Consider the following 19,090-nt stretch of genomic DNA (forward strand, 5'->3'; position numbering starts at 1 on the left):
CTTTCTCTGTGATTTTCAGTTTTCCTTAGTGCCTGCTGAGTTTCCAGCCATTTTTTGCCATTTTCCTTGATGTTCCTCAGTGTCATCTCCACTTCCTCCGTGATCTGACCTGGAACTTTAGACTGTGCAACTGAACCTAATGACAGAGAAAAGAAAACAGAGACCACACACGCACTGTGGGCATACTTCCGACATCATAGGTGGATGTCTGTACCAACCCACTAGTTGACACACAAAAAAACAAACAAAAAAAAGGAAAAAATAAGGGCAATTCCAGACCAAAGCACTAGTGAATAGAACAATACACAGCATATGAATCAAGAAAAGATTCACAACCAAGCTTAGGCAATCATCATTACTCAAATACACCATTACCTGTACTTTGGTTGACTTCCGCTCCCCATTCTTTTGAGGGTAACAAAAGATAAATAATACACCTTTTATGACAAAGAGTTTATATTGGGTGAATATATCTTACAAATAGATATTTCAAATATTAATAAAGTTTAAAATATGTTTTTGTTTCACAGTCACATATCTGTTGGGAAAAGAAAAACTGGTATCCTTGTGGCTTTATTTTGTTAAACCACTCACAAAAGTGTAATGAAGATGCTGCAGCTGGTTACTAAATCAGTTGCGTGTTACGTCCCTTTTTTAGCACTACAACTAATGTTGACAGCATTCCGAAAATAATCCATGATTAAGTTAGCTGATAGTCAAGTGTAGTGAGCCAAATTTTGAAAGGAGGATACAAAATTAGGCTGTTTGGTCTATTTTACTTTTTGTTTTTTCCGTGCTTGAAACTGTTCAGTTTTATTTTTTACAGATTTTATTAACATCGATAAAGCTGGATCCAGGGTGTTTTTCACAGAGGCTTGCTGCTTCTTTCCTTCTTCTATTACTTGTTTTGGTTTCTTTAGGATCTCTGTATGATTTGCCTGTTCTTGTTCTCTTCGCCGAGCTTTCTCCTCCAAGACTTTCTCCATGGCTTTGGTTTTCTTGAAATTGGGGTCAGATGGATCCACATTAAACAGATGAGAAGTATACATAGCTTGAAACCTGGTATCTCCAGTGTTGATCTAATAATGGGAACAACACATATTAGATAATCAATTAAATCAACACTTCTGAAATCAGAGAAATTATAATTTTTAGATAGTTGAATCTGAATATTTCTGAATATATAATTTTATTTTAAACAGCGTGGAAGGAGGATTTAACCATGAAAGGGTCTGTTGATCTTTGGATGATATGTGGAAATGTAGTAATCTATTCATGTTTCCTTGGGCTCTTTTGAATGCCAAGCCAGTATGGACAAACCTATAATTTACAAATGTTTTTTGATTTACATACGTCAATTTTTTTTATCACAACACTCTCTCCAAGCCATTTTAATATCCAAGGTATTAACAGAGTCTTCTGCTGTGGTTGAATTTGTGAAAAAATGCAACAAAACAGTAGGACTGCTAAGCTAGTCCAACATACCTTTCAGGAAAAAAGAAGAGTGAGTAACTAGGGTCACTTTAATGCTGCGGAATTCTATTTGCTAGGTCCTTCGGCACACACAATTTGAATCTGACTTGCCCTTTTAGCTGAAGATAGAACTATGAGCCACGCTAGTGGCCCAGACCTATGCATGAGTTTAAATGAGCCCACAATTTGTACAAAAGTATACAGGCCTACCAAAGAGTCAATGCCTTTCAGGAAATCTTTAACCACTGAGATGGTGAAAGAAACCGGTCTTTTTTATAATACAGATTTACAATGAGATCCACTTTACATGGAATACAGTTAACCCAATCATTATATATCTACGAAACATTTAAAAACATTTTTTTTTTAAAACACATTTTATTTACTGGAGTAAATAAAAAAACGCATGGCATCTTTTGATGAACGCACTCCATATTTCAAAAACAGTGGTTTCAACAAGCATCGACGATTATGGTACAATAAAGGATACCCAAAAAGAACATGCTCTAAAGTTTGTCTGGAGACCAAGCAGAGATTACACAATCTAAATTCCAGGGACACGCCCCACTATGCTCCTCTAATAGTCTTTAATGGCGAAATATTCAATCAAAATAATTTTAAAAAAAAGAAATTTTAATAAATAAACAAATTGACAAATGCTATGCTCCAAGTTCCACTTTAATTATGGTTGAGGACGGGACCAAAAGCATGTAGATACTATTATCTCAATCCTTATTTTTTTCCCCTTCATGAGAGTATATCTGGATCCTTTGAGGTAATCCAGATGATAATCAATCAATCAGAGATTTATCGAGTGCGCTACTCACCTATGAGTGTCTCAAGGTGCTTGGGGGGTGGGGTGGTAGCAGCTCCAGATCAGTCGAAGAGCCAGGTCTTGTAGCTCTTCCTGAAGCTGTGCAGAGTAGGTGAGTGTCTGATGTCGACTGGGAGCTCGTTCCAAGCCTTTGCTGTGACATAGGAGAAGGCTCTTCCGCCCTCGGATATGTGGGGTCTCTGCCAGGGTAAGGTCGGCGGAGCGGAGGTTCCGTTTGGGTATGTCGAAGGATTTTCTCTCTTTGAGGTATCTGGGTCTGATGTTGTGGAGTGATTTGAAGGCGTGGGTGAGTCGCTTGAAGGTTACTCTCCTCTCAACGGGGAGCCAGTGGATGTGCTCTTGTCGTGGGGTTCAGAGGACGAGACTGGCTGCGATGTTCTGGATGGTTTAGAGCTTGTGTAGCAGGGTTCTGTTGATTTTGGTGTAGAGGGCGTTGCCATAGTTCAGTCTGCTGGTTATGAGTGCATGGGTGACGGTCTTTCTGCATTCTGGGGGGGGGGGGGTATCCACTTGAAGGTCTTGCGGAGGATGAGGAGGGCGTTGAAGCAGGTGGCGGCGACGGCGTTGATCTGGTGAGTCCAGGATGATGCCGAGGTTTTGGGTGTGGTCCGTTGGAGTGGGAGGGGTTCAGAGGGCGGATGTCCCAGGCTGTGGGGAGGGTCCAAGGATGAGGACTTCTGTCTTCTGAGTTGAGATTCAGGCAACTGTCGTTCATCCAGGCTGCAATGTCCCTCCTTCCTTTCTTCCTGGAAGCAGAGTTTGGTGTCTTCAGGATTTTTCATGAGGGAGAGGATGAGCTGGGTGTCGTCCGCGTAGGATACTATGCTGAGTCCATGCTGTCTGATGATGGTGGCGAGCGGGGCCATGTAGTTCGTGAAGAGCGTGGGGATGAGCAAGGATCCTTGGGATACTCCGCAGTTGATTTCTGCGGGTTCGGAGAGGAATGGTGGGAGTCTGATCCTTTGGGTCCTGTCGGAGAGAAACAGTGTTGAAGGCTGCAGAGAGGTCTAGTAGGAGGAGGGCCGGAGTGTGGCCCTGGTCGAGTAGCATGCGAATGTCGTCGGTGGCGGCGAGGAGGGCGGTCTCGGTGCTCTGGTTGCTGCGAAATCCAGACTGGGAGGAGTAGAGGATGGTGTTCTCTTCGATGAAGGTGGTCAGCTGAGTGTTGATGAATCTCTCAGTGACTTTGGATACGAAGGGGAAGAGAGAGATGGGACGGTAGTTTTTCAGGTTCTCCAGGTCGGCCGAGGGTTTCTTGAGGAGGGGCTTGACCTCTGCCTAATTTCAGTCGTCGGGAAAGATGCCGGATTCGAGGGAGGCGTAAAGGGTCCGGCCGAGTTCGGGGGCAATGGCGGCGGAGGCTCTGTGGTAGATGTGTGGCGGGTTCGGGTCCTTGGGGGCTCCTGGGTGGGTGTTCTTCATTGTCGCGGTGGTGTCTTCGGTGGTAGCAGGTTTCCAGGTGGTGATGGTCGGCTGCTTGTCGGTGGAAGGGATAGGGGTGGTGTCTGGAGTGTGTTTGCTGAAGTTGTCGTAGAGGGCCTTGATTTTCAGGTGGAAGTAGGAGCTGAGCTTGTTGCAGAAGTCCTGAGATGGTGTGATGTCCGTGGCTTCGCTGGAGAGTTTGGTGAACTGCTGTATGACGTTGAAGAGTTCTTTTGCGTTACTTGCGTTGATGAGGATTTTGGTCTTGGTAAAGGTCCGCTTGGTGGCTCTTATGCATTGGTGGTATTCCTTCAAGGCGTTCCTGTAGGTGTTCTGATCTTTGTGGTTTTCCTGTTCAGCCAGACTTTCTCGAGGCGTCTGCAGGAGCGCCTGGCTTCTTGGAGGTCGGTGGTGAACCAGGCGGCCTTCAGGGGTGCGAGCTGGTCTGCGCAGTTGGAGACCCAGCGATGTAGTTCTTTGGCTGTTGAGTTGGCGCTGGTTGTGGTGGAGTGGGGGTCGTGGAGGTGTTCCTCTGTGATCTTGTTCCAGTTCCTTTGTGGCAGACACAGGCGGGTTTGGGTGCTGTGGTGGTGTTTAAGGTGAAGTGTACCAAGTGGTGGTCTGTCCAGAGGGGCTGCGTGGTGTGGCTGAAGTGGATGTTGGTCCCTCCTGCGATGATGGGGTCGAGTGTGTCAGGCTCTGTGGGTGGGGGGTGATGACTAGCTGCTTCAGTCCGAAGTTGGTGATGTTGTCAAGGAGGGTGGTGGAGTCGGGGTCGCTGCAGTTGTCGAGTTGAAAGTTCAGGTCTCCGATGAGAAAGTAGTCCGTGGAGGCGATGGCGTGGGGTGCGACGAGGTCAGCAATGGTGGCAGCGGAAAAGGCGCGGGCCTAGGGGGCCTGTAGACGAGGGTCCTGCGCAGCGTGGTTCTGGGGCTGGTTTGGATCTGGAAGTGGAGGTGCTCAGTGTCGGAGGGGGGTCGTTTGTGATGTAGGTGGAGAGTCAGAGTGAGCTCTTGTGTGCGATGGTGTGTCCTCCTCCTGGGTGGTGGGGGCGGTCTTTTTTTCTTTTTATCTTGTTTATGTCGGGGATAGCGGTTGCGATGTCAGCGGCGGAGGTGGCCTTGCTCCATGTTTCAGTGAAGAAGGCGACGTCTGGCGAGAGGGTGTTGAGCAGGTCCCAGATCTCTGTGACTTGTCTGTGGGGGGAGCGTACGTTGAGGAGGATGCACATCCGTGCTTCGGTGGTGCGGGCGTCCGTTGTTTGCCAACAATCCTTCACCGTCAACAGCCCTCCCACGACCACTGAACAGTGTCCGCAGAAGAACTGGCCGTGGGTGGTGCTCGGCGTCAATCTCTGGCAGTTGTTGTTTCTTCCGGGGTTGAGTGCGAGGAGGGCAGCGGAGCCGTAGCGGTGGAAGGTCATAGATACAAGGTCCCTGGCACTGGCCGTGGAATGGCGTAGACGGGCTTGCCTTTGGCGCACCAGCAGCGCGCATCCGCTGCGTGACTGCGCTGCGGCCGTCATTAAGTAGGGGAGGGGGAGGGACGTGCAGCTGGAAGGTGGAACCCGGGACGATCAGGAGGGATGGATCACAGGGCAGAGGCAGCAGCGGGAACTGCGGGAAAGGCAACAAAAACAGAGACAAAAAACAAAAGGGATGGACACACTGTACAAAAGAAGAACCAAGTGGCAACAAAAACAGGCACAATGCAAAAAACGAAATGACAACACAGTGGGGGCAATGCATAAAAGAAAAATACGAAATAACAAAAAAAAACATGGGGATAATGCACAATAATGAGTACCAGCAGTATGGGCACGGGGCACAGCGCGGAGCGGACTCAAATCCAGCTCGGAGGGGTGGGGGGAGAGGATCTGCAGCGGAGCAGAGCACAGCAGGGCTGCTGGGGAGAGAAGCACCACCGAAGTTGTTGTAGAGGGGGAACAAACTGGAACAGGAATAAGGTGTGGGGGTAAGGTTCAGCAGGTGGTCAGAAATGTTTGAGCTTCTGCCATAGAGTTGGACGATCTACAAGGTCAAAAACCGCGGAGAAGTCAATATAAGTGGAGCAGACCGGCATATTACATAGCACCACATACTTCAGTTGAAGAGCTGTGGTATTCCCTAAGGTAGAACCGTTAGGTTTAAACCTAGCCTGCTCCACCGGTATGGTATTATTAGCATCCACCCAATCTTGAAGATGATCTAAAAGGATCTTAGCAAAACCTTTGCCTATTGAATCATGGACAAGTATTTGCCTGTAGTTAATAGGGAGGGCTGGAGAGCCCTTCATATGAAATGGTAAAATGATACTACCCCTCCATGAAGATGGAATTGATCTATGTTGGTAACAATAATTAAAGAGAGCTGCCAAATAACCTGCCCAGAGGTCTGCTTCCAGTTTTATGATAGGGATCGGGATTTGGTCAAGGCCTCTAGCAATGTAAGATCTTGCGTGAAGTATAATCTCCTTAATATGGGCTTTTGAAAAGCTTATTAAATCTCCTGTTTCAGAGGAGGTAACCGCCAAAGGAGGTACATCCTCATCAAGGGGTGATTACCGGAGTAGAGGTTCGAAATATAAGATGACCATTGAACAAGTATTGGTAGCAAAGGGTATTAGTTGCCGCACCACTACTTGTTGTTTACCTTCTTCCCCTGATGCCAAAATAAAATAAAAATTGCATGTAAACTGTAAAAAAACTAAAATGAATTCACCAGTTTCCTTAAACGGGCAGTGCCTTAATTAAAGCACCATAAGAACGTCATTCTACTTACCTTTATATACTATCTGCTATTTAGACAGGCCAGCAATTCCACCAAAATCAACTGTTTATGTATTGTATTGGAGCATTTGTGTACCGCTTACTACTTTTATGTGGGGTAAGGAAGCACTTGCCTACGTGGGTCATACGCAACACTGTGTAGGGTGTGTGATTGGAAAGATGCAGTCTTAATTTTGATCCTACACAGGAAGTGTTCCATGTCATTCGTGATGACCACGAGGTGAGGTTATTGTGTTATGGGACGCAGTGCATAGCAGTGTGGTTTCAGCGGTGACATGTTTTTTCTGCAACTAAAAGATCTCTTGATCAGTGGAGGGCTATGCTCGTAGGGAATTCTAGCTGAACCCCAAGCCGAATATTCATCAAATGTGTGGGTATCTACATCAAAGAGTGGGCAAAAAAGAACCAACTTCCACCACAAAATCCTGTTGCAGTGTACCACATCGTTTACATACAAATGAGACAAATGTATGCACATTGGAGGAAAGAGGGTTGTGTGATTTTTACCTGGAAATCATCCTCCAGCAATTCTTTCTTTTTCATCAGCTTTTTCTTCTTTTTCTTGCTCAGGTTTTGTTGCTCTACAATTTTCTCATAGTTGAAATGCTTTTTATTATCCTCATCATCGTCCATCATAAGTAGGGCAATTTCAGCCTGTAATAAAACAAATGTATAAATGTAAAACATCTCCATTAAGGAAGGGTTGTTCCTTTCACCACACTGTTAATAAGAATTATTATCAAGCACGCTCTGCAAAATTATATATAACATGTCTAGTTCCACGATTTGGACTACAGCAGAGATAACAGTACATTTTAAACAGTGTAGAACACAACACTTTCATTAGTGAGCATCAAAAATTCTGAAAGGCATCTACTAAAGTGCTTCCTAAAGAAAATCCCATCATAGCACACTACAAAAAAATATTATCCATTTTGAATAATCGCATTCCATCTTGTATGTGTGATTTAAGTGAGCTAAGTTTTTGTAGTGTTATAATGCAATACTTTTTAATTTTTGAAACCCTTTAACTGAGGTTCTTCTGCCTTTTTGTGACCTTTTAAGTGGTGCATCTGCATCCACTGAAACCTTAGCTCCTATTCAAACAGGAAATAGTTGTTTCTTAATAAATTACAGCATTGGTTTTATGGAGCTCTGTCCAGGTTACGCTTTTGGGAACCTCACCAAACAAGAATTAATTCATTTGGCGCATGTTTGGGTAAGAGATAACTTGGAAAAGTGCAGAATTATTATTCTCGCTAAAGCCATACGACCAATTTCCATCATTTTAGAAAGGTGCTTTTGGTGCAAGTAATTGTACATGTACATCATTACCAATTTGTCATCCCTTTATTTGCTTTCCATAAAAAGAGAAATGATATTCAGTAAACTGCTCTAGTTACATTATCTATGCAGAGTTACACCAGCAGTGAATGAAGGATTGAAGTATACTGGGGTGTCGAGAGACGGGTATTTAGTTAAGTGTAGTCTATTACTGGTGGTATCCCGGGACGGCGCCTCCATTTGGGCGGAGGAGCATCGCCCCACTGCTTTCTCGCAGTGTGAGAAGCAGAAACAAAATGGTGAGTGGGTGTGTAGCTGGCTGCATTGGTGAGTGGGGGGCTATTTGGTTAGCTGAGTGGGTGTGGGAGTGGCTGTATTGGAGAATGACTGTATGAGTAGCTATATGGGTGTGTGAATAGAAGTGTGAGTGCTTGTATGGATGCCTGAATGGGTAAGTGGTTGTGTTAGTGGCTCTGTCGAGAGGCTGTATGGATGAGTGACTGGATGTGTGAGTATCTATATTGGTGGGTGTATGGGGGAGTGAGTGGCTGAGTGAGTAGGTGTATCGGTGAGTGGCTGTGTGTATCAGTGTCTCTGTGGATGAGTAACTGGGTGTATGAGAGGTTCGTGAATGTGTGATTGGTTTTGCGGATGATGACATCAATGATGTCAATGAAAATGTCATAAGTGATGTAATATGTGAGGTCATAAGCAGTGCCTTGCGGGGTGTAAGTTCTAGTTAGCTCAGGTAACTATAACTGCTGAATTTCACTGGTTTTGTATGAGTGAAATCTGAGTTTAACTATACCATCCCTGTAACATTTGATTTTTTCAATGAATTTCTAAGGTTTTTTTCATGCTATTTTATAATTTTAACGTCCCTTTAACCTTTGTTTTTTTTAGTGACTTTTTAAGGTTTTAAAAAATATTGTATTGGTTACCTTCCAGAGTGAGTGTGTGAGTGAGTGAATCAGTGTCTCTGGTGTGCACGTGCATGAGTGTCTCAATGGGTTTGTGACTGGGTGCATAAGTGTCTCTGTGGGTCTGTGAGTAGGTTTGTGAGTGCCTACATGACTGAGTGAGTCAGTCTATAAGTGAGTGCATGAGTGTAAATGGTTCTGTGAGCAGGTGCATGAAGGTCTGAATGGGTCTGTGAGTACATGTCTGAAGGGGTCTGTGAGTGGCTGTGAGAGTATCTGAGTGCATCTGTGAGTGGGTGCAAGAGTGTTCGAGAAGGTCTGAGTGTGTGTGAGAGTGTCTGAGGAGGTCTGTGAGTGGGTGTCTAAGTGTCTATGGGGGTGTGTCAGTTGTAGTGTGAGTGACTGGGCTACAACAGAACTGCACATGCCCCTTTATCCAACAAGAGTCCACAGTTTTGCACAAAATATCTACCCAACAGATGTATTTTCTACTGGTTGATTACTAAGTGCTACCTTCTTTGGTAAATGTCCAGTACATATTCCACACTACAGCTGCGTAATGGAGCACAAGGATGTCATCAGTGAACTTGAGTGTGGTTTGGCAATGTGAATGTTCCTCGTGCATCTTTAACCATAAATTTGTGTTAACATGAATCTTTCTACAGAGTAAGACAATGAGACTACACAGAGGTAAATCCCCACCAAACAAGGTTGCTTTTCCTTAACTATATGAAGCAAGTGCTTCTTTGTTGGTGCAAATATCCTCATATTCCTTTGGCGTCAAGAAAGCCTCACCAAAATCGGCGGAAATGCGCTCGGGGGGAAGAGGGTCGGCTTCTTGTTAAGCTGTCCATCATCCTGGCACAGGGCAGGATGACCTTTGCATACTAAGGTGCACATTTTTGGGAAAAAACATTTGAAGGCATTTGACACATTGTTTTATTACGTTAATAGACCTCTTAGGTTGATTTAACCGGGTGCTACCACAAACATGGTTACCTTTTGCTTTTCTACATCAGGTTCTTCGTCTGAAGCGGAGTTTTGTATATCGGCTTTCTTCTTCTTCTTCTTCTTCGACTTGTCCTTCAGGCCTTGAAGAAAGAAAAATATTTTTGGGAAAACAAATTTGTATCCATGTTCACCTTGAAAATCTTACTTCTAGTTGGAACAGGTTCAAGCAATGAAATCTACACCTTTCTTTCTCTGAATATTAACCTCATTAAACATTGTCTGCATTTTCAAAGCCTAAGTAGCCATAACCTCTAATGCTAGCACTGTTGACTTCTACTCTAGGGTCTCTGGTCTTGTCAAGGGTTCAAAGATTCCAACTATGTTTCTTTATGCTGCATTCCTGAAGCATCAAATAGATTTGTTGGATTGTCTCCTTCTGTATGTACAGGAACAATTCCTCTCTTTATCCACTATGGAAGCAACTTGTTTAGATTCCTGTATAACAACCAAAGAGGCTAAAGTTATATTTTAATCTTAGTGTTGGTGTCACTGCACCAATGCCTGTAAGAGACTGCTTTATAATGGGCTACAATTACCAGTAAGTAAACAATGGTTACTTACCAGTAGGAGTAGTTTTGCAGCTTGAAGGGTTTTCTGGATCACATGCTGTGCATTATTCTGCAATCTAGTGGTTAGTTCGAAAATTGTCATTTTTTGTTTTTCATGGGCGTCATAGACCACCATTTGGTGGTATGTCCGTCCCATGTATGACGTCAGACGGTGCCCCGGATGGTTCTGTGCATTTGTCGCCATCTTCAGATTCTTCTTTCTGGCCTACCTTCAACGGCAGGTAACATCTGTGGAACTGCAGGGCAGGTATATGAAAATACTCATCCTACATGTTCAAAGACACTGTCGAGTCACTTGGGTCTAGACAGACAGGATCTGGGCCAGCATGAGCATTTTAAATTTGTGCTGGAAGGCTTTCAGAGGGAAAAACCTTCCCTAACACCCCCCCACCCAACTCCCTTATTTTAGAGTCTGAAGCACTCTCAATAGCTCTTTTAAAAAGTAAAACCCACAGCTCAACAACATAATTGGCAGGTGTTCCTTTGAGTTTCACTCTGATGCGACTGGGGATAAGCTTTGGCAGAGCAGAAAGAAAGGGTAGGCTATAGGTAGACTGAAGGATCCATCTGGTGGATTTGATGGATTGCCATCCTTGGAGAAAGTGTTGGATCCTTTCCCCCACAGGGTGGATGTGTACCATTAATGACAAGCTTATGCAGCTAGGTGGCTACTGCCGCATGACAAGGGGACTGGAAGGGCTGGTGCCCTTATTAACCTACAGAATGCCTGACAGATCTACGTACCCTGCCTCAAACGGACTGGTATGCTTACAGCAGCGTCTGGGAAGAAAGATTTTGCGTATATGCCAGTCCCCTAGGGAAACCTCAGTATTTCCTAAACTGGTAAATAAACTGTTTGACAACTGTCAACAGAACCAGGGAGCGTGCTGTGGATCTACTTTCTTCGAAAAGTTCTAAGGAAGAATCAGATTTTCTGCAGAAGAGGTGTGACCCATCGAAAGATATATCTGTGTGAGAGGCCTGTGCGTCTCCAGAAAATTCTGTGGAACACATCTGTGCATGATGGTGGAGCAACACACTGGGGCCAATCACTCTTCCCAGTCAATTAGTTGTGCAAACGCTCACACAAATCATGCATTCTGATCATTCTAAGTTCCTCTAGGACTACCAGCAGAATTTGCTGGCCATCTCACAGAGGACAAGCATATTCTGGCCCAATAAGCTGAATGCCTTAACGACCAATATCCATGTCAGGACACCCAACAAGTACATTTGTTTTCGAAATGCCTCAGACTCTCTGTCAGGAGAGAGTTGTGGGCAATGAATTGGAGTTCAGCCTTGCTGGTCGAGGCCTGAACAATTAGACTCTCTGGAGTACAATATTCAGTGAGACAATCCGGATTACTGGTGCTGGTCTGTGATGTTTGGTCACCTGCCCATTCACCAGTGGGCAAAAACAGAGCTTTGACAAGGCGCCCATTAAGGTATAAGAGACTGACTAACATTCAGAAGTTCTTGCGCCTCCTCTTTGGATAGATGACGGGATGGGGTTGGGTCCTGCTTTGCTTTTTTGTACTTGCATTTGGACTTTCACTTACTAAAGGACATCGACTGTGAAGTGGACTACTTGCAGGGGCGAGTCTGCACCCTCGGAAGGGGGACCTAGGCGATTCATGCGACGTCTTCATGTGTTTGGCAATGTACAGCTTCGCTTCTCTGTGTCAGATCGCTTTTGGGTTCACATGGGCACACATGTTGCATGATTTCGAGTAGTGTCCCAAGCACCAGAGACATACCTTGTGCGGGCTGTAACTGACATCTGTCTATAGTTGTGGCGCGGTTTGAAACCTGTAGTGTTAGGAGGTGATCTTGTTCACTTTTCCAGAGTCATTGGAAGGCCGACAAATTTGGGAACGGAGCTCCAGATCCACTTCGGAAGGTGTGGTGGCACAGGCCCACCAAGCAACACACTGGAGTATTGGTACAGAAAGGTATTCCAGATCCGGTCTGATGCCTGGAGAGTATTACAAGGTTTGGGATCTGGGATTAGATCTATCCATCAGAAATAATGTTTGGCAAGGATCTAAGTAATGTAGAATTGTGCCTGCACCTCTGCCAGTAGGCTGGTCGCTAGTAATTTAAAATGTGGTTGCAATGAATTATTAGCACCTTGGGCAATCTGCTGTGCCCAATTTGAAGCTCCAAGAATAATTCCACAGTGGTAGGTGAAATGTCTGTGGGAATGCAAAGAAGAACTCCACTTTCCAGTCAATGCAAAATTCATCACCCAATGCTCCTTATTCTTGATACCTGGAGTGTGTGAAGCTTCGCACTACTCTGAAGAGAGCTATTCTCAAAGCATCTCAGTAGCTAATCAGGCTGTCCGTGACTGTCTGGGATAAGTAACGGATCAGTGCCTCAGTCCCTCACCAGCTGAGTTAATCTGCCATGTTCCATGTTGTTTTTTATTCCTGGCAGGGAAATTGTCTATTTAGTAGAACTCATCCTGGGATCTCTGGACGGGCTCAGTGTACATGGGCCACCTGCCTTCAGGATATTGATTGTACTGGTGTTGGCTATGCGCTTTTGAAAGAGCTTTACTATAACTAGCTATGGGGAACCTCTAGGCATACCGGACCGCCTACAGCCTCAGCATACAATTTGCACATTGTAGTCTTTCTTGGGCAACAGTCCTTGGCTATGAGTGAGCCCAGGTGAATCAAATTTGTATGAGGAACCATTCTGACCTTTGGAGGTGGTGGTCGTAAAGGCTGCTGGCTGTCGAGTTATGGTGACTCTTCCACAATGTCTTCATAATCTCTTTCCCCTCAACTTCATCCTGCCAGTCTCGGATCACCTGTGTTTGAGTTGGTTAATCTCTTCCAGCAGGGTTTGCATTCTGAGTCTGCAGAGCAGTATCATAATAAAGCAGGACAACATGTAGAGCAGAGCAATGAATTGTATGGCAGTGACCTTCTCACCTTTGCAGCCTTTTTCAGTGCAGGCCTCAGTCAAAAGGACAAGTGCCCAGTATGCAGACAGTAGTTTCCTACAAGAACTGGAGTCCAGCTGTGCACTTAAAAAGAGAATCTCTTTATAGGGTACCAGGTGATATTTGTGGAAGTTCGATGACAGTCCTAAATCTATACAGAGGTGAAGGCATCTCTGTCCCACAGCTTCTTCTTTCAATGGCGCCTTCATCAGCAAATCAATCAGGTAGGGGTAGATGCTTGCAGATGAGTTTGTTAATGATGCATAAGTCTACAATGGGTGCTTAATCTGCAGTTGGAGCTGCCTAGAGTGGTTCTTCTGTTTCTTTCAAGTAAAGATTCTATTGTGCCTTTGATGCCTACAACCCTCGAAAATGTATGCCCCGATTCCTCTTGGCTCAGACACTAACATGTTCATCATGCTGTAACTCGTTCATCCTTCATATTTGGACAAACATTTCCACCGAATTATGTAGCATCTTCTTGCCATGTCAATGAAAGTAATATCTTGCACTAATTCCTTTGTCGATTTGAAGCCAACAGCCTGCACACAAAGCACTTGTCAAAATCTGGTCTATGCAATACCTGAGGATGCCTTACTTGCAAGTCTGAAGGTCACAAGTTCCTTTGATTTCCCGTACATGTTATCTAGAAGAAATTGAAACTGCTTCGCCATATTTTCCAATTGCTCAAGATCATATGTGATACATAGTACCCTGAGTTGGCAGCAGATATGGTAAGGGATGAAGTCATGGATATTTCCTTGCCAATGCCATCCACTTTTTTGCTTTCATTTTTTATAGAAGCACAGACAGGAAGGGGACTGGGTTCAAGAACCTTTGTTGGACCCTTTTGGCCACCATAAAGCCCTGATTGGCAGAGCTCACAGGCAAGACTGGGCCAAGTATTGAGCAATGTATTTCTATTCTCACTTGAACAAAATCACCAGTAGATAGGCCTGGGTTCTCAAAGAAGGTTTTGCCCTTATTCCAAATGTGTAGCAACTGAGGCAGGGTCAGCACTGTTCTCCCTGGCTTCAGCTCCAGCACAAACAGTGCTAAGGCTCCAGCTTCAGCGTGCATTGCTAGCTGAAATCTGAAAGCACACATCGAGGTAATGCTAGAAATTTATCCTGTGAATGGTGATGAGGCTGTGAGTGGGTGAAGTTCGAAGGAGGAGCTGGGACACAATGAGAATCTTTTAAAGTGAGACATATTCTTTCTTGTGTGAGGCTGGTTTCCATAGTGGTCTTACTCCACTTTGTGGTATACTAGAGGGTGGTGGTGAATGTTCCATATTTATTCTCCTCTTCGCCCTCAGCCTCAACTGTCACTTCTGGCTTGGATTTTCCTTTCTGAAAGATTCGATGTCTTGGACACTGACTTTCAAGTCTATGTCACTGAATCAAGTGACTGCTTAGTAATCTGAAATTCTATTTTTTGGCACAAATGAGGTCGATATCGTAATGGATATCAAGCACAGCGCCTTAAAGGTCCACAATGGTGTTGTGACAGAGTAAGCCAGTAATGACATGATATCGACTGCAAGGCTTGGCGGTAGGGTTTATATCTAGAATTTCTGAAAATAATTGTTAAGGAGCCACTTTTTCTCTCCTTTATTATTCACCGTCATTTCATTCCAGATTTCGGATCTTGAGGAAATTTATTAGGGGTATTTCACATTCAGTGGCATCATGGTCTGCATATAAGCAATACACACATTCCTGGGAAATATTTCTCCACCCACTGTCTACCTGCCTTAAATAAGTAAGTTTCCTTCTTCCTAGGTAGCATTCTAACAACACCCAGTCACTCAGTCTACAACTAGTGCAAAACTGCAGCAAGGAAAACAGCTTAATTTAAAAGAAGTATGTCAAAAAAGCACTCTTGAAAACTGACATGCAAAGAACATGCAGCATGAAATGGCACACTGACAGTGCTAGAAGGAGGGATAACTGGAGGAAAGCAACAAAAGGGTAAAAAGGTGCGCATTGCTGTGCAAAATCATTTTTTCTTCGGGCTTTAGTTTATAGACATAACTTGTCCCATTTCAGAGAATATTTAAACAGTGTGTAAATCACTAGGATACTCCGGAGGGAAGCGCCTAGTTTTGACTGAGGACGCAGCATGGTCTTAAGTCCCATCATGTGGTCTGATTAGAGGTTGCTCTTGCTGCCGGGACACTACTGCGTGATCCATACAAGTTCTGGAGAAACCTTAAAGGTGTTGGAAATATTACCTAAAATACAATGATAAAACAATTGCTCAGGGAATAGTTGTTCATAACATGTTGGCCCAGAATAAAGAAACTATCGTTTGAAGCCAGCAATTTGTGCATATCCATTTCCTTTTCCCAGGCAGCGTCTTCAAGATTAATTCATCCTATCTAATTCATTGCCAGATAAGAGACTATTGACTTCAAACTTCTATTTAGAGATCCTAAGGGATGGGTATCATTCTACAATTTCTGTAGTATTCCTGCTGCGCTTAGCTAATTCCATTTCTCCTTGCTGAGTTAAAAGTGTACCATTACAAACAGTGATTACTGTGACGCAGTCCTGAAGAAGGCCTCTCTGCATATCACTTAGATATCTGGATGATATATCATGTTTGACCAATGATTATGTATTCCATGATGCGATTAATTACTAGTTTTGCATATATGCTTGTATTACGTATCACTGTCTTGCATATGTTCACTGAAGTATGACAGCATTTTAAAAAAAATTGTTAACAAAAATTCATACATATAAAAAATATATTTATTTATAAGACAAGAAATGCTTTTGATCAATTTTGAGAAAACAAAAAACTGAGAAAATAAAAAACTTTTTGATATAAGTTACGGTAACAACTGTTTTTTTGCAAGCACAAATTGTCAAATACATTACCCAGGTGTGTCTTTACATTTTTTTAAAAATCACTAGGATAGTCACCAGTGTAGAACGTAATTTGTGGGATTGCTCTACTCTGGGTGAGGTCCTTCCATTATCACAGAAAATTCAATCAAAAGTAGAATTTTCATGTGAAGAAAAAATTAATTATATGCGCTCAGCTAGATTTTATAATAAGACTATGTCAGAAATGTGAAGAAAAAGGTTGGCAACAATGTATGAAAATCTTGATTACATAAATCACTACACCTGCACATCAAGAACACTTTTCTATAATATAATGCAATTCAGCTCCAATTTCAGAGTCTGTTTTTAAATTATTTTCTCACTGCACTTAGGCAGATTTCTTTACACTTTATGTCCAGGTCTTGAAAGTGTAACTACTGGATACATTTATTACCTGTTTTTTCCAGTTCCTCAGCAAAGAATGGGTCGCTTAGATCCACACCTGGAGGAAGTTCATCTTCGCTTGATTCATCTTCGCTTTCATCCTTTAAAAACAATACAGCGAAGATTAATGGTAATGCTAAAAGGCTTGCATTAGGATCAGATCAGATACTAGACTTGTGTTCAAAATAAGAACATGGCCAGTCTTCACAGTGAAGGAAAACTGGCATAGGTGAAGAAGTTTATACTTTTAAGCCTGTATGCAGGCAATACACAGCACAGTTGTATCTGCCACAAGACCAACATTCAGCTAACACATTAGCAAAGCTTGTCCTTGTATACATAAATGCTTTCAGATCAATCTTCTGTAACAGAATACAAAACCTAAAATCATCATGGGATGTCTATTAGATAAATTATCAGTCACAGAAACTACACAGTTGTATCTGCCACAAGACCAACATTCAGCTAACACATTAGCAAAGCTTGTCCTTGGATACATAAATGCTTTCAGATCAATCTTCTGTAACAGAATACAAAACCTAAAATCATCATGGGATGTCTATTAGATAAATTATCAGTCACAGAAACTACACATGAATTGTTTTTTATGTCTCCTAGGACTTTTATCCAGCAGAGAAAGATACACGGAGTGTACACAAATGTGCACAATACTCATGCAAAGCCCTTTGGTGAAATAGCTTTTTTTAGACACACCATACTATTTGCATTAAAACCAGCCAGATTTACGATAAAATAATTGCAATTATGAAACCAACTGAGAAGAGTACAGAGTCAAATCAATATAAATTATAAGAAATAGTTGTGTGTAACCCTAGTTTTTCTTCCTTGTTATCTTTCTTTAAATTGCTTTGAGTATGCCAAACCAGCACAGAAAAAGCCAGAAATTACAAATATGCATTTTAATGAATGTATGTCTTATGCTATCAAGGCCATGAAATGGTTTGGTTACTGTGAAAGTCTGATATCACTTTTCATAACAAGATTGGGTGAGTTTTAAGGCTATACTATGGAGAATTCTGTGTTTGTCTTGTCAAAAGAAACCTTGAATCTCAATCATTCCAGCGAATATTATTACTTCAAAATCCACTATTCATGATATGGGCTGCAGGCTAAGCATAAACAAGGGGTAAAAAAGAGGGCCCATATCTTTGGCTTCAACTCCCAAGGAATTAGTAGTGTAGCATTAAAGTTTGCTATCCTACAACATCCCGTGTATGATCCTAATAAATTAAAACATTGAATTTTTGTATCTGTGATTTATATAAAGCTTTAACTGAATACGTGTTCAAGTCCTTGCACAGGAGAAACCATTTAATCATGTAGGTCTACACAGAGAAAACAAAATGGAATATTAGATATAGTTCAATTTTAGCAATTTATGAATTTCTGCTGTGGTGCAGAACTCTCAAATCAAAGTTTAACCTGATTCAGGTTTTTTACCCTAGTACAGGCAAAATACTTCCCAATGTGTCAATTTTTAAATCCTGCCAGGCTAACAGTCGTACCGGCCAAAAACAGCAGGAGTTTGTCGAATGATATAGTAATTTCAGATGCTGGAGCCTCTTACCATTAATAATTTTATGCATGACCTGAATTAAAAGTTGGAGAAGAAAAGAAGCCAGCTTAGCTTACAGATGGCTGTTTTGGTAGGAGAAAAATACTTTCTTATAGAGGCACTTTGAGTTTTGTACAGTATGTAGAGAAATATTTGAACAACTCTTACAGTGACAAGGCACACTTTAAAGGGAAAAACCCAGAGCATGTGAATGGGATATATATAGAACACAAATAAATATTGGCAAACACAATAGGTCTGTCCTTGGAAAATCTTAATTTTTAAAATTTTAGAAACATATGCAATCTTGGGCACAGTAAAGGTCTGCCACATTCATTATGAAAATGAGCATTCCTGCCTTGAATGCTCCACTTCAAGTAGCAAGTTTCTGTTCCCTAACCTAGCACACTCAACAAGCATCCGTTTGACCACAAGGTAATTTATTTCGACGGAGAGCGGGTATCAGAGGTCCTGCGGGGCACACCAAGTTCACCCTCTTTTGTCGAGTAGGATTATCGCCAGTTTACCAGGCTGCATAAGACTGATGGAGGTACCAGCTACACCACTTTTATTGGCAAAGCAGGACTTGCCATCTGCCCCTGGGAGGAAGGTTGTCTACAGATCAATCTTGCGTTTAAAATTCAGCCTGTCAGTCCTCTGCAACTGTTCCTTGCATGTAGGACATGGATACTCCATGAAATTACAAATTGTTAAGCGTGAAGAACAGGGAGTGAGTGAAATGTGTGGTACATGGGGACACTGCATTTCCATTTGTATGTTAACTGTAGCCAAATGAAAAATACGATGAAGGTTGAAGAGAACCCAGACCGAAGATGTGAACTCCACCACCACAGGTTAACAGTAGCTGAGGCCCAGGAATCCCAGTGAATTGAGGGTGCAGAGGAACACGTGCCCATCAGAGTTCCTGTGCTTAAAGCATCAAGAAGCCACTTGACTAAGAATACTCGTATAGTCACA

General features: G+C 43.0%; 1 protein-coding gene across 1 annotated transcript in view; it reads right to left on the minus strand.

Moving 5' to 3' along the window:
• Positions 1 to 438: 438 nt before the first annotated feature.
• ESF1 (ESF1 nucleolar pre-rRNA processing protein) overlaps positions 439 to 19,090 on the minus strand; it is a 325,806-nt gene continuing 307,154 nt past the window's right edge. Inside the window, exons 11-14 of the mRNA XM_086927725.1 lie at positions 16,547 to 16,637; positions 9,722 to 9,813; positions 7,026 to 7,172; positions 439 to 1,079 (exon numbers count right to left, since the gene is read on the minus strand). Of these exons, the coding sequence (XP_086783851.1) occupies positions 771 to 1,079; positions 7,026 to 7,172; positions 9,722 to 9,813; positions 16,547 to 16,637 (639 nt within the window). The 3' untranslated portion in view covers positions 439 to 770. The remainder of the gene's footprint in view (positions 1,080 to 7,025; positions 7,173 to 9,721; positions 9,814 to 16,546; positions 16,638 to 19,090) is intronic.

The sequence above is a fragment of the Lissotriton vulgaris genome, chromosome 6 (genome assembly GCF_964263255.1).
Source record: "Lissotriton vulgaris chromosome 6, aLisVul1.2, whole genome shotgun sequence".
Taxonomy (NCBI): domain Eukaryota; kingdom Metazoa; phylum Chordata; class Amphibia; order Caudata; family Salamandridae; genus Lissotriton; species Lissotriton vulgaris.